General features: G+C 35.5%; 1 protein-coding gene across 16 annotated transcripts; it reads right to left on the bottom strand.

Moving 5' to 3' along the window:
* Positions 1 to 253: 253 nt before the first annotated feature.
* LOC105341206 (cyclin-dependent kinase-like 4) lies at positions 254 to 24,757 on the bottom strand. 16 transcript variants are annotated; one of them, XM_066065677.1, is made up of 15 exons: positions 24,249 to 24,731; positions 23,694 to 23,737; positions 21,628 to 21,831; positions 11,303 to 11,497; positions 10,809 to 10,987; positions 9,505 to 9,617; positions 9,269 to 9,408; positions 8,825 to 9,040; positions 8,158 to 8,645; positions 6,517 to 6,558; positions 5,363 to 5,446; positions 4,555 to 4,575; positions 3,807 to 4,015; positions 3,611 to 3,714; positions 254 to 3,007 (listed from the first exon to the last, which is right to left on the bottom strand). In XM_066065677.1, the coding sequence occupies exons 2-15, from the start codon at positions 23,709 to 23,711 to the stop codon at positions 2,957 to 2,959; spliced, it is 2,064 nt and encodes a 687-aa protein (XP_065921749.1). In that variant the 5' UTR covers positions 23,712 to 23,737; positions 24,249 to 24,731; the 3' UTR covers positions 254 to 2,956. The 16 variants fall into 16 exon arrangements, with proteins under 16 accessions (XP_065921749.1, XP_065921754.1, XP_065921753.1 ...); XM_066065682.1 differs by lacking the exons at positions 23,694 to 23,737; positions 24,249 to 24,731 and adding an exon at positions 24,738 to 24,757; XM_066065681.1 differs by lacking the exon at positions 23,694 to 23,737.
* Positions 24,758 to 24,950: the final 193 nt, after the last annotated feature.

A 24,950-nucleotide genomic window follows, 5' to 3' on the forward strand; every position in this document is an offset into this window, starting at 1 on the left:
AGATATTATCATTATAAATCGGTATACTTAATTTCTAATTTTAATATGTGCAACCTCTGCGAAGAAAATTAACAGTAACTATTGGTGAACCGACCGACAGAGAAACGGACAGCAGCAAAGCAATTTGCCCTGCCTTCTTCGAAGGGGGGCATAATAAAACATTGTGGAGAAGATTACTGTGTAAAGGAATACAGTATTCTTATGGAGTCAAAGGTCATCTCTTTTTTCATTCATGAAAAAAAAATCATGCAAACAAATTTCCATATTTATTTCTTACTGAAGTATGATACAAGCACCCAAAGAGTGAAAAATACACATTAATATAACAAAACAACATCCTTTAACAATTATACAAGGTTCAAGTGTAAACAATATTTAAATAGGTTTCAATACTGAATAATCAATAATTATGCAAACAATACTGGATATGTGTATATAAATGCATTTATCATATGATCAGGAGAAGTTTGAGCAATTGGTGTGAAAATGAGGTTTAACACAGCAACTCTTGGTGCATTGATTCTTTTTGCATAGAGCAATGGTTTTCCCTATCAATTCAGTCTAAACTCTTTTTACAAAAAAGTAATCACCAGCTAGACTTTTGCTTGAATTTCCAGTAATTAATGGAAGTATGAAATTTTAAAAAACCATGAGTCATCTCCCTTTTCATTTCATAAAAAATAGTTTGCAAAAGTTGCTGATGTGCAATATTTTACATAGTACTGTAAAAATGGTTATTTATGCATGGGGGGGGGGGGGATTTACACAAGTTACGCTGTAAGCTTTAAACTGCAAAAAATACCCCCATACACATGTTTACAACAATTCAAACTTAACAGTGGTAAATAATGCAACCGCGTATTAGACACCTATCTGTATTGTTTGATGCATACTTAACTACCAGCATAAATAAGCACTTTAACAGTTAATCGACATTGCATTGCATTCAACTTGGTAGAAAAATAATATAATACCAGGTAGAAACTAATAAGGATTTTTTTCTGAACCAACATAGTAATGATGCTTGGTTTGGAACACATTGAACACTGAAAGAGATGAAGCTCTGTAAGAAAATAGAGAGAAGGCCCCTGATTGGTGCACTCTCGGAATGATCACACACAATAAATAGATAAATCATCAAATAAATCTCTCTCTCCCTTTCTCTCTCTCTCAAAGCACTGGAGTATATGTTTTGTACATAGCCATACATGTGCAATATGCCCCATCAATTTACATTTGATTTAAACTAATGGTTTTCTGATGATTTAGATTCACACTCATTGACTTCTACTGCATGTAAAGTATTTCACTGTTTAGGTTTCTTCTGCTGTGGATGAACAATTTCCTATTTCATTTTCTACACTATACTATTCCAGTCAATAGCTCTTTGAGCAAAACTTTCTATTTAGCTATTACTCTAGATGTTTAATTGCACACGGCATGCAGGTAAACTTTCCTGGGTTGCTATTAGTAATAATAAATGAAATCATTTGACACACACGATCAGTATGTGTTTTGACTAGATTTCATAGAAGAACTCCTATACACAAGCCTATACGAGACCAACTGTCTGGTTACTCCTATACACGAGCCTATACAAGACCAACTGTCTGGTTACTCCTATACACGAGCTTATATGAGACAACTGTCTGGTTACTCCTATACACGAGCCTATACAAGACCAACTGTCTGGTTACTCCTATACACAAGCCTATACAAGACCAACTGTCTGGTTACTGGATTACGAGCTGTATTGGTATGCTGTCATTTTCAGAACAGTAATTATTGCGTAGTTTATCATCAGATATTACTTATATTCTCCTTAATTCTTTAATACATTACGAGCAGTCCAACAGTATATTTCAAAATGAAGAATAATCTATGTAGAACTTTTTTTCAAATACAGGAAAGCCATAAAAAAAAAAAATAGCCGTAGTAAAGTCTCAACGAAACTCCTGGCATCAGTTGATATTTCCCGAGTCACCATAATGTTCATGGAATCACCTGTATAATTTTCCTGTAAATTCAAGATTCATGCAATTACAGTCACCTTTCAGTTCACTGTGATTTCATTGTCCAGTCAGTTTCACACATGATTTAAATTGTAGTCAGGTAGATTCACTATTATTGTCTCTGCACTGAATAAGTTCTAGAAGTTACGCACACATTTCTACAGTCACCTCAAGATTAGAAGAATCTCCATACAGTGTTGCCTCATTACAACGAACTCTCCAATCAGATTTAGGTCTGTGGTAATACTGATAATACTGATACATCGGAATTATATTAGATCACTGGTCGCCTAGCTACAGAATCGGTGAGTGAGTATTATTCATTGGGAAATAGAGAAGACCGTTAGCAGACTCTGCCATCACTGAGAATTTAGATAGCAACAGATTTTTAGTCAGCACCATTACAGCAGGATGACGTACAATTCTGCATCATCAATAAATTACTGGAATCCTAAATCTACTGACCCTGTACTAAATTATTCTAGACTTATATTTTATACCAAGTTCTTCACTTTTAGCATAATGTATAGGATACATCACATACAATAAATCTTGCTCTTGGAAGAAATATTTGGATACAAGTACATAAAACATGTACAGATAATTGTATGAGGAACATTAATTATATTATCATGAAAAATATAAATGATTGAACATCTTTGCACAAAACAATCAATTCCACTTCCAAATTTTGCTCAAGAAAATGCATTCAAAATGGCTTTGTTTTCTTGCTGGCAACAGTCGGACATTTACATACTTTGAACGACTGGATATGAAAATACAAGTACATGTAGTCAACACAAAGTCCACAGTCTACTTATTCCACATTCTCCTCCTGTGAACATCGTGTGTTGCTTTTGTAGAGGTAAGGCTCGGGAATCTGACAGACTCCTGGGATATATCCACGTCGTATTATCAAGACTCCAGGAATATATCTATGTTTATCAGACATTAGGGAGATTGCCCTCTTTCCCATCAGAACTCTGAGCGTCATTCTACAAGTAGTCAAATTTATCAACTCATAATTACAAGTAGTCAAATTTATCAACTCATAATTCAGAACAATCTACCGATTCAATGTAGCGAGGGATTATCACAAGAAACCTACGTCCTGTCTAACATATGCTTAGTAATACTGACCATGGGCCAACTCAATGAATATTTCTAGTTATTAATTGAACAATGCATGCCTTTTGTCCATTGGGCACTTCACATTTTTGTGAAGAAACACCAACCAATCACATCATTCCTTACTCTTGTTTCTGTTAATGACTGCTATTTTTATAAATTGATCTTCATAAATTGATCTTCGTTTTAATAGTGTATCTCCAAAAACTAGAGTTTTTGTTTCTCATTTGAGGATTTAGAATACCCGGTAATAAGTATTCGTGTAAACAAAAAAAGTTCAATGAGTTGGCTTAAGGTCAATAATTGTAAATGAGACTGACTGTAGGTTTCAAATGATGCTAGATAAAAGACAACTTGCTCAATTTTTCACAAATTTTTATTCTATCCAAGTATAATAGAAATACATTGAAAGGATTGAACAGCAGGCAATATATCTATATACATTTTCTGCTTGAGGACCCTGGACTTACTGGCGTTCCTGAGAATGGGTCGATGTTAGTGATGTGAGGTATGGTGGCTACAGAGGACCTCTGCAGGGAGTGGTTCTGCTTCAGTTTGGTTTTAGTCGGATGAGCTGCAACAAAACAAGAGATTGTTACAACAGCCCGCTCTATGTCAATGCATATAAATACAGATAAATAAAGATGTGTCCTTGACCTGACTGACCTTCAGCACCTTTGACCTCTGGTAGGGTTATGAACTCCTTCTCCCTTTTGTCGGGACTCTTGGCCTTCATCTTTTCCTGCACCTTATCATGGAGGAAGCTTCGCTCGGACTGAAGGGGCTGGGGACTGAGGGTGGTGCTGTGGTGACTGGTGATGGGGGTCTTCTTACTCAGATTGGGTGGCGGCTTCTTGACCATCTTATCACTAACCCTGAAAAGGGCATCAATGCATGCATTATCACTTGGTAGAAGAAATCAATATGCGGGGAAATTCACCAAGGAATATAACATTTATTTGACTGATAAAATAAGAAATATGATTTGACTCCAATTCACTTTAAGCTTTATAAGTGCAAAATTTTTATTTTATTAAATAGGTCATAAATTAAAATGTTTGATATAAGTATGGCCATTCAAATATTTTTTTTGTTCCAATTAATGACAAGATCAGTTTTTAAACACGGCAGTAAGTTTCAATGTAGATAGCATTTAAATTATTGCAGGGTCACATTCAACATAAGCACATGCTGAACTCGTCAATGGAGTTTTTAATATGCTGATCGAGTGAAGAATGCAGAGTTACAATGATTTTGTATTAAATTAAAACGGTAAACGTGATTCTGATCTTGATGACTGTGCCTATAAGGTTTAGACTATAACGACTCTACTGTGACATGATTCAGGCTGTTACTGAAGACTCAAACAGTTATATTCACAGACAGAGGACGGGTCTCCCTCTCTCATACTCACCAAGCCTGGGACCAGATATCCCTACATGACAGAGTCACAGCAGTCAACAAAATTATCATCATCTCCATCTCATTTAACATAGAAACAAAGCTAATCATGTCACCTACGAGCCACCTACATGTGGCCGAGATATATTGCTAAACGAGCCACCTACACGTGGCTGAGATATATCGCTAACTAAAAATAATAAAAATCTAGGAATACATCACTAAAAGTTAGTCAGAATGAGAGTGGTGAAAATCTGTGTCCACTGGGTATAGATGTTTTAGAAGACTGGAATTATTTATTCATAAAAAGGTAGACAATAGATATATGTATAGAAAGTGTGACAACAACTTCAATTTGTAATAAGGTGTGCAATTTACAACTGCTCCATGAAAAAAATACTAAATTTCAGCAACAAGAATATGTAAGCAGAGTTTGTCTCATAAACATGTAAAACTGAATTTTTGAGATTGAGTTTTACCCATGGTAAATTTCCCTACAAACATTTTAAAGGATTAAAATATGACTTTTACTGGAGATATAAGAAATGTAACTAATGATACTCAATTCGATAATTTCAACACATCTCAAATAGTCTATTTAAAAAATCAGATATTTCCAGCAAATCGATCACCTGTATCTCATTTACATAAGTAAATACAATGCTTAATTTGATTGGACAAGAGAGAATTTCTGCTGCAGCATGATTTGTTAGTTGAGCGTTAGTAGTCGAGTACACAGCGGCTGTTAGTGGCATGCAGAAGGAGAGAGTGAGTTAGTGAGCGGCCACTACTGAGATAATTGTCCCCTCACTACAGCTTACCTGAGCGGGGGAGGACCAGAGATGGAAGAACTCATTAAATTGGACAGACTTAGATTGTTTGCAGTATTGAAACCCATGGTTGGACTGCAAGAATATAATGGCAGCATGTCTTAATTCTGACTTTCAATTATTTCCCAAATGGAGCAATTCAGGATAACAGAGAGGGTATGGAGGAACAACATGTTTTCAGAAACTTACTGTATTACAATTCACTGTGTTCAAATATTTTATTCATCATATCAATAGTTTATTGAATTTTTTTTTAAATAAAGTTTATTCAATAAAAAAAATAATTTAATGCATGAATTGGTTTTGAGGTTTGATTAAATGTGGGTTATTTTGTGAAAATAATTTGTACCCATTTGAATTTGATAACATTACAAGAAAAAATGAAGCTCCACTATATATAATTTGGTAAATATTGTAAAAAAAAATATGGTATTTATGCATGCTGTGAGTTCAGTATAGGGTGTGTTACATTGCTTTCCATAAGAGACACCCTCTATAAGCTCCTCGTACGGTGTAGCCTCTACAGTCAAGATGATAAACCATGAGTTCTATATAACTAGCAGTGGTCTTAATCGTATCAACATGTTTACATCTATCCTAGGTACGGCTGTACTCACCCTGCTTCAGTGACCTCTACCCTCAGGTAGACACCACTACTTTATACGAGACGCCCGCTAAACGAGAGGACCTAGACCTATAGACAGAGGACAGACACCTACCCGCAGCTAATGTTTGTAGACATGATATACACCAGACTAACTAGGAGCTTGTCTAATGTCTAGATTGATATGCCTGTATACACTAAGTCCTAAGCCTACCATAGTTTGCTGATAGTTTACCTTATGGAGAGGGCTAGGGACAAAAAATTCACAATATATAAAGACAAGTCTGTATTGATCTTGACTCTTGACAAAAACAGCTTAATATATGGTAAAGAAAACAGCCAAGCTTACATGCTACATTATCACAATCAGTTATACATCCACATATAAATGTAATATAGAAAATATATCATGTCATATTAAGAGTATAAAAAGAAAAAAACTCTCAGTTGTTGGTACAATGTTAACATGCTATTCTATAGTGTTATTGGTTTTGACTAGAGTTATGATCTAATTTCTAGGAAGGGAAATCTGTGTACAAACCTGGCAAGACTTAAGTACTGGGATCTAATGACTAGAGGCTGTCTGTCAATAAAGGTCAAACAGAGGCTGATATCAGACGTCTTGTTATCATCAATAATTCACAGTGAAACAGAGGCTGATATCACTGACGTCTTGTTAACATCAACAATACAACTTAAACAGAGGCTGATATCTGACGTCAATCTAAATGTTAACATCAATAATTCACAGTGAAACAGAGGCTGATATCACTGACGACTTGTTAACATCAAATTTTCAAAGTGAAACAGAGGCTGATATCAGATGTCATGTTAACATCAACAATACAACTTTAAAAAAGGCTGATATCACCGACGTTTTGTTAATCAACAATTACCAATATTGAGACATAAAACCATGAATATAAAGATATGTGCTCAGTTAATCAGACAAACCTCAGAGTTAACAGCCCGCTTCTCATTATTTTTAATAAACTTGATAGATATTAGCCTGTTAATCGTGTCCAAAAGACCTCGTTAAGGAATATTATCATTATTACATGTATAGGATTTTCCTCAAGTGATTGGTGCATATCTTAATTCCTATTCAATTAAATGAGTACCAGTACATATACATCTTCTTCAATAAGATCTAATAAAATAAATCTTATACCATATAATACTAGTGGAGGATCAGAAACATTTCATCAATAGTGAACATTTGGCCTCTTTCATTTTATATCTCACAGCTAGTCCAGTCTGATAAACTTTCACACAAATGTTATTTTGAAAGTACCGTATACCAGGAAATATTCACCCCCGTTTTATTTTTGCCCCTTTTGCGCTCGTTGTCGAAGGGTGAATTTAAGACCGGGTGAATTCTATATTGCAAATAATATCGATGTTAACAAAACTGCATCTAGGTGAATTCAAGATGGGGCAAAACCATTTGCAATTGTTAATGGGTGAAAATAACACGGGGCAAAAATAACCCTGTATACAGTATCATTCAAAAAATCAAAAATTTATTACTAAAAAAGTCTCTATCTGACTTATATCCATAAAATCTCTCACATCACTCCCGAGTCCCGACCCCCTACTTCATATCAGAAAGCTAATCCTGTCTTGACCTTAAAATGGACTTAGATAAAAGCCTGTTTATAATCTAGAGCAGTGAAGACCTATGATACTTTCATTGATGCATGTATAACTGAATCTTGCATACAGCACTGTGCCGAGTTTGGTAGGTTTTTTTGTTTGACCTTTGACCTTTGGCATACAGAAATGGGCTGTCACAGAGAAGCCCTGGACATCTTGTCTGTTGAGGTGACTGTCAGACATGTCTGTACAGTAGGATTAGGGTCCATTACACCCTTTAATGACTCTATAATCAGAACTTAAACATACTAGATAAAGGCAGCATGTAATGTCTCACTAGATTAACTGTCTACCTACAGGTTGTCCTTTACCAGGCTGAGGTTGTGTGTAAACAGAGGACTGTCAGAGGGAATTCAAGGCTCCCCCAGACATCTTTGCAAGGGATAAAAAGCCAACAATTATGTGTCAATGACTTTCCTTCTTCATCAATATTAAAAACTAGTTATGTAGACTATTTGGCTCTATATTCTGTAGGAATCGGGCCGATATTGATCTGGCCGAGTTAAAGGTCTCTCGTCCTGCTTACCTGCTGATTGCGGGCATTGATGGGGGGGTGGATACATGAACGGTGTGTCCTGAACTGTTGATGGGGGGTATACTGGACGAGGAAACAGCAGACACAGTGCTGTCCTTGTTATTCTCCTTGTCTTTCTCGTTCTCTTTACACTCAGACTGTTTATCATCCGATTTTTCCACTTTATCGTCCGATTTCTTATGATCCTCTGCTTTTTTACCGTCTTTTTTCTCACTTGTCTCCTCAGACTTTCGTTTATTTTCCCCCGACTTCTTGTCGGATTTGTCATCTGGTTTGCGGTCATTTTTGTCCGATTTTTTGTCCTTAATGTCCACTTTGGCCTCGTTGACCGAGCTGTCTGACTTGTTTTTGGACTGATTACTAGGACCGGGTAGGGACACATTACCAGTTCCATTAACAGTGTTTGGATTTGCTGCTTTTTTCACAGTCTTTTCATTATCTTGCACCTTTTTCTTTTTATCTTCTGAAGCTTTGGAATCCTTTAGAAAAACAATCTAAATAATGGGTATGTACATTCATGTATCATAAACAAACGACATGTACAAAAAGTGGAAGATGAATTTCAATGATGTATTTACAGCTTTTGTATTTGTGAGGCAATGGGCCATTTTGGATATCCTCAAGAAACGTGTCCACACCAAAATAAGTATGATTTTACCTTATTGTTGTCTGCTTTCTTCTTCTTTTTGTTGCCCTTGCTGTCATCATCATCTTTGTCACTGGGAGTTTTCAGCGGGTTGCCTTGATTCTCCCGCTCTATCCTCTGTTTTAAATCGTTCTGAAAGCGTGTGGTGAAGTTGTCTTTGGAGAAGAAGTCGTGTTTGATTAGTTGAGAACATGTTGGCCTCTCATCGGGATCAAGTCGTAAACATTGCTAAAATCAAACAAAGCAATAAACAGTGGCAAGAAATAGCATTGATACACCTTTTATTAAATTGCACAAATTTTAATAAAGTGAAAATGTCTCTTATTTTAAAGGACCAAAGTAGCAAAGAAGTAAAGGAAACTGATGTCTTAGTGAGAGGGTTCTGGTCTACGATGAAAACAAGCCTGCCCCTGATGCTGGCTGCATTGTCAGGTGGTGCTTGTTATCTATACAAACCTTCATTAATTCTAATGACTGGGGTGATATCCTAGTAAATTTCTTTTCTAGTGGTGAAATTTCTCTAACTTCTGGTAGTCGCATCCCGACAAATAATGGGTTCCTGAGAAATACCTCCTTATGCCTGGGGGTCAAGTTACCTAAAAAAGACAAAAGGAAATGCCCATTTAATAATTCATATTGATGATGACTCAATTAATAAATGCTTCTTGATGTTAAAATCTTCCATAACTTACCGAAACATTTGACGATATGGTAGAGCTGGTCTATATCGGAGTCCCCGGGGAAGAGGGGTTCCCCGGTCAACATCTCCGCCACCAGACATCCTATTGCCCAGATATCTACAGCCCTACAACATCAAACCGAGGCTCTATAACCACTCATAACTACGTGTATACACACTCAGGTGTGGGCAAATCACAGTTACAGGTAAATGGATCAACTGTTAGCATTATGATAAAGAGATTTGGGGGTTATATATGACTGATGGGCAACTGTAGGGTAAATATACCCAGAGAGGAGTAGGTGTGATGAACCAAAGAGTCTGGCAGGGGGGCCATCAATGAATTGAAATTTAATCACAGAGTTATGAGAAGTAATATATAATTATGTGAAGTAGCATCAGAGATGATTTAATATACACCATTTATCAACAATAAGTACATAAGCAATTTGTACCTGAGGTACTGAAGATAAATTAGCTATCAGCTGATATCACAAACTTCAAACCAGTCAATGACAAATTGAATTCAGTTCTTGAGATATGATGTGGTAATTGTACTTAGTACTGTTTTCAGTGTGTTGATTTATAGGTGGATTAATTCATTAGGTGTCACCTTGTGATGGCTGGTAACCCTGATATCAGATAAGCTCCTGTGAAGGAACCAATCACTGATACGGTATCAATCACTGATCGAGATCAATCACCTACACAGAGCAGGTGCTCTTAGTGGACTCCTAGCTACTGGGTCATTACCTGCCATACTTGGTGTCCCCAACCAGACCAAGCTACTGGGTCATTACCTGCCATACTTGGTGTCCCCCACCAGACCAAGCTACTGGGTCATTACCTACCATACTTAGTGTCCCCATCCAGACCTAGCTACTGGGTCATTACCTGCCATACTTGGTGTCCCCAACCAGACCAAGCTACTGGGTCATTACCTGCCATACTTGGTGTCCCCAACCAGACCAAGCTACTGGGTCATTACCTACCATACTTGGTGTCCCCCACCAGACCAAGCTACTGGGTCATTACCTGCCTTACTTAGTGTCCCCCACCAGACCAAGCTACTGGGTCATTACCTGCCATACTTGGTGTCCCCCACCAGACCTAGCTACTGGGTCATTACCTGCCATACTTGGTGTCCCCCACCAGACCTAGCTACTGGGTCATTACCTGCCATACTTGATGTACCCCACCAGACCTAGCTACTGGGTCATTACCTGCCATACTTAGTGTCCCCCACCAGACCTAGCTACTGGGTCATTACCTACCATACTTAGTGTCCCCATCCAGACCTAGCTAGTGGGTCATTACCTGCCATACTTGGTGTCCCCCACCAAAAGTTCTGGGGCTCGATACCAACGGGTCGCCACATAGTCCGTGTACGTCTCCCCGGGCTGAGCGAGCGTCCGAGCAAATCCAAAGTCACACAGCTTTACAATGCCTGACTTGCTGACCAGTATATTCTCTGGCTTGATGTCTCTGTGGATAATCTGAAAGATAAATCTGTTCTCTCTAATGCTGCTTCACGTTTTCTGGTATTGGTTAAATTTCATAACAAACTTCATATTTGGCCCCAAGATCATAAACTGAGAACATGCTTACTTAAGTCAAATTTTAGCTTTTGAATCAGTTTATGGTTTAGGGGAAAGAAATTCTTTTTAAAAAAATAGAATTAACACTGCTGAGAAAATCTGTTCATCCAAAATGCTGCTTCAGTTATTGGGTAAAAGTCAAATTTGACTAAAGCTTTTAAAAATAAAAGAGAAAGATAAAACCACAGAGAGAATGTGAGAAGGTGAACTTGCATTGTGTAGATGGCAGAACTCTGTCCCCTTCAGGACCTGCCACAGGATTCTGCGCACTGTGTTTTCGTCCAGACCATTGGGACACTTCTCCAGCTCGTCCAGAACTGTGTGGTCCACAAACTCAAAGACCAGGTACAGCCTCTTCTTCCTCCGGAACACCTCAATCAGATTCACCAGGTGGTCGTGCCGCAGTTGCTGCAATACAATGGAGAAACTTTGCACATCTTTTTATTCAACTTGTGTAAAATTTTAAAAATTTCCCTTGGAAGTACATATCAAAATCGTCTAATTTCCAGTTATTCAAATATTTTCTTATCCTTTTAATTATTCATATCTTTGCAAAACAATAATCACATGGCATGATGTTTGCAGAAACTTCACAAATATGGTAAATTAAAACCATTTGTAATACTTTTCAGGGGGTTTTGAATTACCATATCTGCTTATCATTAAGTAAGATGGATATAGATGATGTGAACAAGGTAATTCAGTGTACAAACATAATTTGTGGCATAAAAACAAGATGAAATCCATAAATTATGTAAATTGTATCTTCTTTGTTGAATCACAAAACATACAACAAAATAAACTTCACAATCAGTTGAAGTTTAACAAACATAGACTAGGTACATCAATTGTGACATGTACCGGAACTCAGAGATTGAGATGTACCGGAACTCAGAGATTGAGATGTACCGGAACTCAGAGATTGAGATGTACCGGAACTCAGAGACTGACTTGTACCACAACTCAGAGACTGACTTGTACTACAACTCAGAGACTGACTTGTACCACAGCTCAGAGACTGACTTGTACCACAACTCAGAGACTGACTTGTACCACAACTCAGAGACTGACTTGTACCACAACTCAGAGACTGACTTGTACCACAACTCAGAGACTGACTTGTACCACAACTCAGAGACTGACTTGTACTACAACTCAGAGACTGACTTGTACTACAACTCAGAGACTGACTTGTACTACAACTCAGAGACTGACTTGTACTACAACCCAGAGACTGACTTGTACTACAACTCAGAGACTGACTTATACTACAACTCAGAGACTGACTTGTTCTACAACTCAGAGATTGGCTTGTTATACAACTCAGAGATTGACTTGTACTACAACTCAGAGATTGGTGTTTAAATCTATCAAATAAAAACAAATATAAACAACCCTGTAACTGGGATATAAATACAATATTAATTTGCATTAGGAGCAACTGCTTTTAAGCTACTTCATTTAGAAATGGTTCCTGTTAAAGAAGTCACACGATACAAGTATCATCCACTGGACTATTTCAGGTCAGATAGAAAGTATTCTCACTTAATAAGTGGGAAAGCATAGACTATCCTGTAATAATAAAGTACAGAGCACAAAACAGATCGGCCCTAGTCACTGCCAGGTGAGCGAACCAATCAGTGGGACAGAGAACCAATCGGTCACAGCACAGTATAATCCAGTTACATCTCTATGTAAGGAAAACTAATTGATAGATCAATTCTTAATGCCTGCACTATAGCCAGGAAAAAGTACATGTGGAGACTTAATCAATAGGTGGGAGAGTTACGCAACCACAAAATATTTCATTGTCTACGTAAATCCCTTAACTTACAAAGAAATTGGTAATCTTCAAATCTTTTCTTCATTAAGCCTAGAAATCCAGCTAAAGAAGAGACATTATAGGTACATGTGCTTCAGACCATTTTTGAGTAGGGTATACCTGTGGTATAGGGTATACCTGTGGTTAAAGATATACCTGTGGTATAGGGTATACCTGTGGTTAAGGGTATACCAGTGGTATAGGGTTTACCTTTGGGTTATGGTATACCTGTGGTATAGGGTATACCTGTGGTATAGGGTATACCTGTGGTATAGGGTATACCTGTGGTATAGGGTATACCTGTGGTTAAGGGTATACCTGTGGTATAGGGTATACCTGTGGTATATAGTATACCTGTGGTATAGGGTATACCTGTGGTATAGGGTATACCTGTGGTATAGGGTATACCTGTGGTTAAGGGTATACCTGTGGTATAGGGTATACCTGTGGTTAAGGGTATACCTGTGGTATAGGGTATACCTGTGGTTAAGGGTATACCTGTGGTATAGGGTATACCTGTGGTATATAGTATACCTGTGGTTTAGGGTATACCAGTGGTATAGGGTATACCTGTGGTATAGGGTATACCTGTGGTATATAGTATACCTGTGGTTTAGGGTATACCTGTGGTATAGGGTATACCTGTGGTATAGGGTATATCTGTGGTATATAGTATACCTGTGGTATATAGTATACCTGTGGTATATAGTATACCTGTGGTATAGGGTATACCTGTGGTATATAGTATACCTGTGGTATATAGTATACCTGTGGTATATAGTATACCTGTGGTTTAGGGTATACCTGTGGTATAGGGTATACCTGTGGTATAGGGTATACCTGTGGTATATAATATACCTGTGGTATATAGTATACCTGTGGTATAGGGTATACCTGTGGTATATAGTATACCTGTGGTATATAGTATACCTGTGGTATAGGGTATACCTGTGGTATAGGGTATACCTGTGGTATATAGTATACCTGTGGTATAGGGTATACCTGTGGTATAGGGTATACCTGTGGTATAGGGTATACCTGTGGTTTAGGGTATATCTGTGGTATATAGTATACCTGAGGTTTAGGGTATATCTGTGGTATAGGGTTTATTTGTGGATTAGGGTATATCTGGGGTTTAGGGTTTACCTGTAGTTTAGGGTACACCTGTGTTATAAAGTATACCTGTAGTTTAGAATTACACAGTTATGTAATCAATTTTCCTGCCCCATGTTTGTAATACACACTCTGTTAAATAGGAGACTTTGATTCTATGGTTTGAGTTTGACTCTCGGTCACTTGCTCCACAATCTCGCTGTCGAGTGATCCGTCATATCGACAACTTAATAGTTGTGTTTTAGTAACACCTAAGTTTGTAAATCTATCTATGTTTAGCCTATCTGTAATTCTCTGTATCTTCTAGTTCCCTTGCTAAACCACACAGAAATGAAGTGTTTGAAGAGAGTCTTATGTAAGATTAACATATCAAACAAAAGTAGAGGAACCACTTAGCAGGCTTAAACTTGGCGACACAGATACAGATATTTCTAGGACTGGAATGCTACTCTGTTCCTGGGTCCTCAAATAAATCTACTGATTGATTAAACAACACTCTAGGTATACCACTATAGAATCTCATTTGTCCCGAGGTGTCCTCCAAAATAAAACATCATGGAAACCAATATATAAATCTAGTTATACTGATATATATTTATAGAATCTCATTTGTCCCCTAAAAAATAAAATCATCATAGAAACCAACACTATGCATACCAATATATATATATATATTTATATATATATATATATATATATATATATATATATATATATATATATATATATATATATATATATATAATTAATTTTCTGATTGCCTAAAAAATTAGTCTATATTGTATAAAGAATGTTGCCTACATCAAAGTAAGACTAATGTCAAATGTATTAATCCTCTTGACATTACGTTTGAATTTTGTACAATTTGATGTCATTTTAAAGGTCAAATGACTGTTTTTATCTATAATAGAAAAAAATTAAATTATAAGCAATGAATTCAATATTTTTTAGTTTTATACGATATAAAATGGTTTGGGACAGTTTATGCTTTTTTATAAACCATGAAGTGGTTTATAAAGCGTAAACTGCCCCAAACCATTTTATATCGTATAAAACTAAAAAAATATATATAATCTCATTTGTCCCAAGGTCCTTCATGGAATCACCTCAATTATAAAATTAGACATTTTTTTTCTAAATATTCTATCCTATTTTAATGGGGAAAAAAATCAAAGCAAATTTATCAAAAAATCAAAATAGAGATTTTTTTTCTGCTAATATAGAACCCATAACCTATAGAAACCTCAAGCTTAATTGATGCCTGGGCTACCAAAAAGTCAAATGCACAGCTTTGTATCAGAGAAACCTTGTTGTCAAGGTCTGCATTTAGCGCTAATCTCTTCCCTGGTGTACATTTATATATACACCAAATCTGTCCCCTGGTCCACCAGGATAAGTAAGGTATAGATATATATACCCGAGTTAAAGGCCAGCTGTGCACCAACGCTGCTTTATTTGAATTTGAATGAACAATTGAATTAAGCAGACCCTTTAATGCCATCCTCCCCTTGTGGAGACAAACACATGAGCCACTCATAATGTCTGTGCATGGCTGGAGATGAATGTGCCGTAATGCATATTTAACCAACAACAATCCAAAATATTTATAGATATATTGGTGATTATTTTATAAAGGATTAAACAAACATCTATGTGTATGCCCCATCGAAGATATTGTTCTGACTCCAAGTGTAAACCTGTTCGGTTTAACATCCAATAAAAGATTGCAGAAACTTAAAACCTCGCCAACAGGCTGGGCTGACTGCACGAAGCTACTTACTACAATCCAAAACATGGCCGGCTGCGATAGAATTCAATTAACCTGAATGGACAAAAACTGCTCAGACAAACCATGTATACACATACCAATAATGAATAGCTTTATAACACCTTTGTGAAGTTAAAGAAATGAATTGAGATGAAGTCTGTTTTCTGTGTTTGAGATGAGTTCTATAAATGAATAAATCTCAGGGCAGACACGGCTACATTGACCATCTATTGACTTCCTGGGATTTATTAATTTCACAACTCATTGTCCCTCTGTCATGCACTGATGCCAGAGAGCACAATAACTAATTTTCAGGATTTTTCTACACTTTATTATTTGACGAAACCTAATTGAAAAAGAAAATCTGTTAGTATGAAATCTATCGTTTATGCAACAGACACAAGGTAATAAACTAATGTAAAATTAATTGTCTACAAAAAGCAGACAGGGTTCAAAGAAAATCATTCATCTCGTAATGAAAGCAACTATTCTTCATTGAATCAATGGTGTGTTTGAATTATTTTACTGTAATCAAATAATAATGGTAAAAATGCAAGCCCTTGGCAAAATAAACAAGTAAAGATACCAACCAATCATTAACTCTGCTAATGCACCAAGTACAACTAAGAGCCTTAACAATATATGGTGTACTTATACCAAGGTCATAATCATGTCTGTGAGGTCACGACCTTTACATTCCTATCAATGTATCGTTTTGTCACCGGTCGGGTATCCTCCTATATATGCTTACAGAAGCATGTCCCTAACTCATACAATTAATCAGACCAAGCCAACCAACACCTACACCGTTTTTTCTGACTTTCAACATGTGACCTTGACCTCTGGTCCCTGTTCTCTCTGCTTTAATCGTTTCTGATGCCTGTCTGCCATTTGTTAACAAGGTGACTTGTCCCCACACACACTCTGGTATGGTATCAACTCTTTACTGCTTCACACGGGCCGGCTAGACAGATACACAGTGTTTGAGTACGTTCACAAAGCACCAGTCGGTGAAAGGAATGAAATGCCAACTCTGCACACCGCCATGGCTACAGGTAACCAGCAGAGCCATGCTTATCAAGTGCACAGATTACAAAGCACATTCCCTCATCATTATTCACAAAAATTAATGACATAAAGGCTGTAATTTAAAAGGTAGTGCATGAAAAGAAAGTTTTCAGCAAACCCCACAGAGCCATTTAATAACATTAATCAACATAACAAAAGCAAAATAATTCAATGTAATAATTTTTTTTTTTTACCGCTGGACATTTTCTTCTCAATTCTTTGCCAATAGGTTCAGTTATTATGATAAAACTCTTCAGAGAACACTGCAGTAAAACTTATATATACATGTATTACACCTTTACATTGTATGACAATAAGTCAATAATCTGAGGCAGAGGGATACAGGGAGACCTACTGGATGATTGTGACAGTCACTTAGTATTTACCATGCAACCAACACAAATGTACAACTTTCATTATTACTTATAGTTGAACTATTACTAAATTCGGTAAAATTTCAATAAATGAGTGTAACTAAGCATGAACCAAATACTTCATATTGTTATTGTAACTTACAGTGTAACCTGTTATTGTAGCATAGCTGTGATTCTGACTATAACATGGGTTGACCTGTTATTGTAGCATAGCTGTGATTCTGACTGTAACATAGGGTGTAACCTGTTATTGTAGCATAGCTGTGATTCTGACTATAACATGGGATGTAACCTGTTATTGTAGCATAGCTGTGATTCTGACTCTAACATAGGGTGTCCCCTGTTATTGTAGCATAGCTGTGATTCTGACTGTAACGTGGGGTGTAACCTATTATTGTAGCATAGCTGTGATTCTGACTATAACATGGAATGTAACAAGCTTACAAAGCACCTACAACTTACTGGTCTTTGACTTTGACTCTAAATGTATAGTGTAACTTAATAATATTCTCTGTAATAGTAACCACAATTACAATGTGTTATGTAATAGAACCCACAATTACAATGTGTTATGTTATAGTCACCACAATTACAAGGCACTCTGTAATAGTCACCACAATTACAAGGCACTCTGTAATAGTCACCACAATTACAAGGCACTCTGTAATATAACAGACACCACAATTACTAGGCACTCTGTAATAGTCACCACAATTACAATGTACTCTGTAATAGATACCACAATTACAATGTTGTCTGTAATAGTCACCACAATTACAATGTACTCTGTAATAGTTACCACAATTACAAGGCACTCTGTAATAGTCACCACAATTACAATTTACTCTGTAATAATAACCACAATTACAATGTACTTTGTAATAGTAAGCATAATTGCAATGTACTCTGTCATAGTAACCATAATTACAAGGTACTTTGTAATAGTAACCATAATTACAAGATACTCTGTGATAGTATCTTTAATTACAACTTACGAGGTACTCTGTTATTGTAATCTATTACAATGTACTGTATTACTAACAGATCCACTTTATACTAATTACCTTCATTAATAAGCTTACAAATAAATGTATTCTGTAACTGGTATTGTATAAAGAAACACTTTAGAATGTAACTTGCATATTCTGTTTCTTTATAGACTAGTATATATGTTCATGTATTTTATAAGGGATTCTATAACTGATGTTTCTAGGTTACATATTTGCACCCGTTCAATTATGTGCCCATTCTCACGATAATTAAACTTTCACTATACTCTTTTTCCTATAGCTTGATTTTTCTTACTTTAAAATGCCTTAACTGCAGTACCATATTCAGAACTTCCGGATAGATATCTTAGCATTTTAAATAATTCATCAAATTTATTTAATGTGTATTAGAACTTTGGCTGATTATAACAGAAGGCCCAGAGATCATTACATTCAATAGTTCAACACTGTACACTCTCACTGAAAGCAATAGTTCTAATAGCATTAAACTACAAGCCTTAATCCCCTTATTACATATCAATATTGACTATATTTATTTCATACGCAACCAGTGTTATGCAAATTGTCAAGAACAACATGCATACATTCAAGGTTATATACTTGGCTTGATCAAACATCAGGGGAGAATTGTGTATTTTATCCAAGACAAGAAAATGTCATTAAGTTTTAAACTGGTACTTCAACACTTAAAATAGGAGAGAGTAGACAGTTGTAGATGATATCTGTAACAAGAATGAAATGCCTAACAAGTTTTAAAGTCTCTGTATTTATTGCTACAATGACTGAAGTCAAGTCTTTTTACACTATGTTTTCTCCATACTGACATCTTATGACAATAGACAGAGCTTTTGCAATCAACCATCTCTTTATAAGAATTTCCCTAAACATTTGTCCCCATCTTCCCTACAAATCACCCAAGATCAGGCATAGGATCATTTACAGAAATATTTAATTAAGTTTCAGGTGAAACTCTGTTACAATTACATCATCATGTACCTCATTCTTTCATTTGGATAATATAGTTGTTTGTGATGTAAATGAGCCTTTGCAATTACTGTTTCTCTGGAAAGCATATTAAGTCCCACAGATCAGATAGAAGTGTATGGCTGGAAACATCACTAAATAAACTAGTAGGCTAATTGTTCGAGAACAATTAGAGGTCTTTCCACCTAATATTTTAATGAATTGCTAGATTGCTCTATAAGATTTACAAAACATTACTATACCTATGATATATGTTGTACTATAAAATGGGAAAACCACAAGGCCATTAATTGATAAATGGTTTTAAAAGAGATTTTTTATTTTTATTATTATCAAGCCATTTTTTTTTTAAATTCCATGTTGTATATATCGGTAAAGATTTATCTAATTACTTTTCTGAATTTTTTTCCACTTACTATGAACAAAACTGAGCCAAGTGAATATTCTTTACACAATCGTATAAACAGTAAAGCTAACAATAGAAGAGAGTGTTCTACAGGCTAGCTGTCTTTGTACAAAATGAATAACAAGTTCCACTTGAGTAGCCACAGGACTTTATGTGATACCTGGCTGACCCAATTGAATACCTTATTGCGCAATCCAGCAAGCTATTGAAACCCTTACTATAATTCTGTATTTCAAATGATATGAAAATTCATTAATTAAAAGACTTCTAAATGACGTTGACCTTTGACCTTTATGTCATTTTGTTTGGCCAAGGTAGACGCTTCTATTCCAAGTGGTCCGAAGTCTGTACGACAAATAATAAAAAAGGTGGAAATGATTTTATAGAAAATTAAAAACTTTCATGGGGAATAACTACTAGAAGAGGGCCTCAGATCCTTTCGGTATGAATAGATTGAAGAACCCTCCAAGTATACTGAATACATTGGTAAAAGTTCCAAGTCTTTATCTCTTATAGTTTCAAAGGAGTAGCGATAACAAGCATTTCGTACAATAGGGGCTATAACTCTGTAATTATTCAAAGGTATGAGCCAAGGGGCTATATTTTAAAATGTCTTAAGATGTCCTACTACATCCATAAAAATGTTTTTCTCTACCACCCTAAACAAAAGAGATATAAAAACTCGTTAATTAACAGCTTCTCAAATGACCTTGACCTTTGACCTTTATGTCATTTTGTTCGGCCAAGGTAGACTCTTCCATCCCAAGTGGTTAGAAGTCTCTATGATAAATAATAAAAAAGTTGGAAGTGATTTTATGGAAATTTAAATACTTTCAGGGGCAATAACTACTACAAGGGGGCCTCAAATCCTTTTGGTATGAATAGATTGAAGAACCATCTAAGTGTAATGAAGACATTGGTAAAAGTTCCAAATCCGTATCTCTTATGGTTTCAGAGGAGTAGCGATAACAAGCATTTTCTTCTCAAAGGGCAATAACTCTGTAAGTTCTGGGAGTTCTTTGACACAGGGTCAATTGGTACCATAACTTTTAATGAGCAATTACATAAAGTTTAAGTTGTTTGGATAACTCTAATAATAAAAAAGTCACCCCGAGCTAAATAGAAAAAAAGAAGAAGAAGAAAAAACATAAAGAAAACAAGAGGTCTTTCACCTGAAAGGTGGAAAGACCTAATGACAAACTTAATAGTGTATTACAGTTGTATTTTGGGTTCAAATCCCAACACAGAAAGTGGTGATCAATCAATTTGGTTAAAAAAGTAAGGTTTGGTCTTGAAGAAGGCGCTTGTTCAATTACAATCATCTAAAGCCTCTATTACTAGAATTGGTATTTACAAGATAGTAGTATTCTCTAAGGGACACACAAATACAAAGACAGATATGACTTTTGACACAAGAAACATCTTTCTTTTCATTGGCAAACAAATTGAATGCTTTGTATTCAATTCATTAGAAGTTGCATACTAACAAAATACTGTAAACATATTATATTTGGCATGTACAATATTTGGCGGAAACTAGATTTTGATCAAGTTGGCATGGATCTAAATTGGCGTAGCATTCCTGAATAAGACTATTCTTATACATATATGCATGACATTTAGCGATGTACTCGATTTAGCGGAAGCCACATTCGGCCAAATACGCTAAATAGAATACATAGCCAAACGTAATACATTTACAGTAAGTGATAACAATAGCTGCATACAAAGAGATTCACAGATTCCAAACACAAGGCATGGACACAGAAAATGAGGGAGAGGTTTTGTGGATAAGAGGCTCGATGATCTGCTCTAACCCATCAGTCAGCCTGATACCTTCACAAATGACAACAGAACTCTCCATAACTGGTCACAACAATGCTTTTTGTTTAATTATTTGCTTATGTAAGGGTTACCACCAAACTTTTTGATATCTTAAAAGTTGACATTCAGCTTTTCAGACCCCATCCTCTTGGTTGTTGCCCCCACCTACCTTAAGCATCCTGACTTCGCGGAGAGCGATTTTCTTGACCATCTTATCATCCTCGCTCTCCAGGAACTTTTTGATGGCCACCAGTTGACCGGTCTCTTTGTGGCGACACTTGAGCACCATCCCATAGCTGCCCTCCCCCACCAGACCCAGGTTCTCATACTTCTCCATCGCACGTAGCAGCGACGCCCCTCTCACTTGAAGAGTCTACAAAACAAGGCCAACCTGTACAAGTGAAGTCACACTGCTTTGTGTGGCTCAGCATTGGAGACTTGTTCAACTGCACTGACAAGTGTTTGAATGATCTCTTTATAAATGACATTGGTCTGTGTACTATTCTTAATTAATGAAAACTGTCAGTTTCATTGTATGCCATTTCCATACCCTGAAGATAGGATCTTTATAGAGCCCTGTATGTGATTGAATTCCCATGCTCAGCATTCATGGATTACTAGTGTCTGTAGTGGGTGCTTTCATTTACCAAGTTGATATGACATTGTACAATATGAATACCTGACAATGTTAGCATACATTTAGATTTCAATATTACTTTATACACAAAATATGAGCATAGCCTAGATATAATTAAAGATTGAGCTATATTAACATATACCTATATTCAAATTTTGAATTCAGTAGAGTACATACAAACATGACAGTAAAGTAAAATCTAATGTCTGTAATACATACCACATCAACATTTGAAATTCACGTTTTGGTTTTAAATTGATTAAATTTTACAGTTAATTAACTCTGAATTGATAATTAAAGGGAACATTTCACTGTCAACTGGTTCTAAAGAAATAGTCGTTTAAATTATGCAGAATTTGGTAAGGTCAGCATGTATGAATCCAATAAGATCTCTATTACTCGATCACAATATTTGATCATATCTAAAGGTTTAAGCACTTACATTGTATTAATCACTAGCAGAAAATAATCTTTCACATATTTTAAAGGAACTTTTGGAAACAACTTTATAAGTCTGTTGTGCTCTGTGCACATGAATTGTGCTGTTTGACGTGAAACATTCTGTACGGCTTATTCCTGGATAATGCCCAAGTTATTATTACAGTATTATACCTGTATAAATTACTTACAGATTAAAACCCATGTCTACACAGGCATTGAACATTTGAACAAGATGTGTGACCAAATATTCCTACTTCGATCTCTTATGAAATTCTCTAATAATTTTAATTGATGTTTTATAAAGATTCATACGTTTGTTTTTTGAGAAATGAATAATGACCAAAAAAAAGTCCACATGTAAAAAATCAAACCAAGTTGTTTAATTTTGAAAGAGAAAAAATGACCGAGAAAATTTCAAGAAATGCATGACCTTATTAAACTCTGCCTTCTAGTAAATGACCTCCAAGTCAAAAAACTTTTATTCAATAGTATATTGAAAGGGTGTTGGTTTGAGGCTTAATTAGACTGAAATTTTCCAGCTGAGAAGGTACCTGTGGGGATTTGAAGCCTTTTTTTTTTTCCTTATTTCATTTTTTTTCATTTGTTTTATTTGTTAATTTTGTTTCACATAATAGGAACATAAAGTAATGTTTTCATTAGTGGACGAAGGTATAATTCAAATACCCAAGTCTGCATGACTGTGACAAACTTGAACTGACAACTTCTTACATCTTATATATATGTATATACATGGTACATGGACTTACACAATCAACTTGACAAAGTTCACAACATACAACTATATAGTGCCATTATTTTATGGAGTTCATAAAAACTGACAATCATGATTAATGACACTGTGGCACAATCATCTACAGATTCTTCAGCTATTCAAATACCAAAATACTTTTTTAAAATAATTTTTTTTTAATTATTAATTTTTTAGCATGTTTTCCACATCTGCTATTTATCATTTTTGTTTTTGGGTTAAATACAGTAAGCAAAGATTTTCTCTATGCCTGCATGTGTACACATGTATATATATGTGCATATATATAAAGAGCGATGCTGATGGATGCATGCACCATTTGTTCCATGCATTACAACAAAGCTACAAACATGTCAAGAAACACGACAGTGTAATTCGCCTTACTCACTTTAGACATTTTCTTCATGTGTATCAATTCTCAATGGGGCTCTACTGCACTTGAAATTAATTTCAATATAAGTACAAAATAAAATCAAAAATCTAATGAATGTAAGTAATCAATTAAATTTTCTTCAGATTGTATTATCTAAACTATTAAAGGAAGGGTTTTTTCAGCAAAAATTCTGTTAAAACATAAGATTTTATGACACTAAAATAGTTACTTAGCTTTGAAACTAATCAAATATGGTGTTCTTAATTTTTCTAATTTAAAATATCTTAATGTAGAAATGATAGAAAGTCTATTGCATGTAATATTTAATTTGCAGATATATTTTACTAAACAATGCTAGATTTTGGCATTGAAAAACCTATTTGATAATAAAACGATTGGATTACATATACAGACTGTACATAGCTAGATAATGGCTTGCATGTTTCTTCATGTATGTATACAGTATGCTTATTTTTTTTCTAATTAACTAGTACATTGTAACTTTATAATATCTAACCTCAATTCATGCCTTAATTTATGGAAAAATACAACCGAATATTTTCAACTCACCTGAACATAAAAGAACACTCCAACTATCGAACCATCTTGGAACCAATTAGTTTAACTTTTTTTTCTTAATCTGCGTTTCACTATGTTGAAAACAGATCGTCTGCTACAAGTGCATAAAATATCGCTTGCATTTAATTTCGTTGCTTCTTCTGTGTTGATTTCACTCTCCAGATATATTATGGTCAACCACTAAAGCCATTAAAGGATATGAAAACCGTATGCCACTATTTGTTAAGTCATCACAACGGTGAAAAAAAATCCACAACTAGGGATGTTGAACAAACTCGAACTAACGGTTTGGAAAAAATTCCAAAGAAAATAGTGTTACCTTAACGTATAACTTTAGGCAAGGTAAAACGTCAAAGACACTAACATTGATTACCTCTAATCAATAAATTTAAGGAATATTACAACGATTATCAACGGTAAATCGTCTTCATCATTAAATGCATATCCGATCGCATGTATCTACTGACAACAAATACTGACCTCGCTGTTCCTGGAGTGAAAAGCAAGTGTTGGATGGTCGTACGACTCGGCGTTTTAGTACTTGAATAGTTCATTGTTGATATGAAAGCTGAATAAAGTAAAACATGCATAAACCGAAATTAATTTTGCATTTATATTGATTTTTTTTGTTTAAACTACGCCAAAATTGCCACATATATTGTTAATTTTACTTTTTAAATTCTGTTTACACAA

Source organism: Magallana gigas, chromosome 7 (assembly GCF_963853765.1).
Source record: "Magallana gigas chromosome 7, xbMagGiga1.1, whole genome shotgun sequence".
NCBI classification, from domain to species: domain Eukaryota; kingdom Metazoa; phylum Mollusca; class Bivalvia; order Ostreida; family Ostreidae; genus Magallana; species Magallana gigas.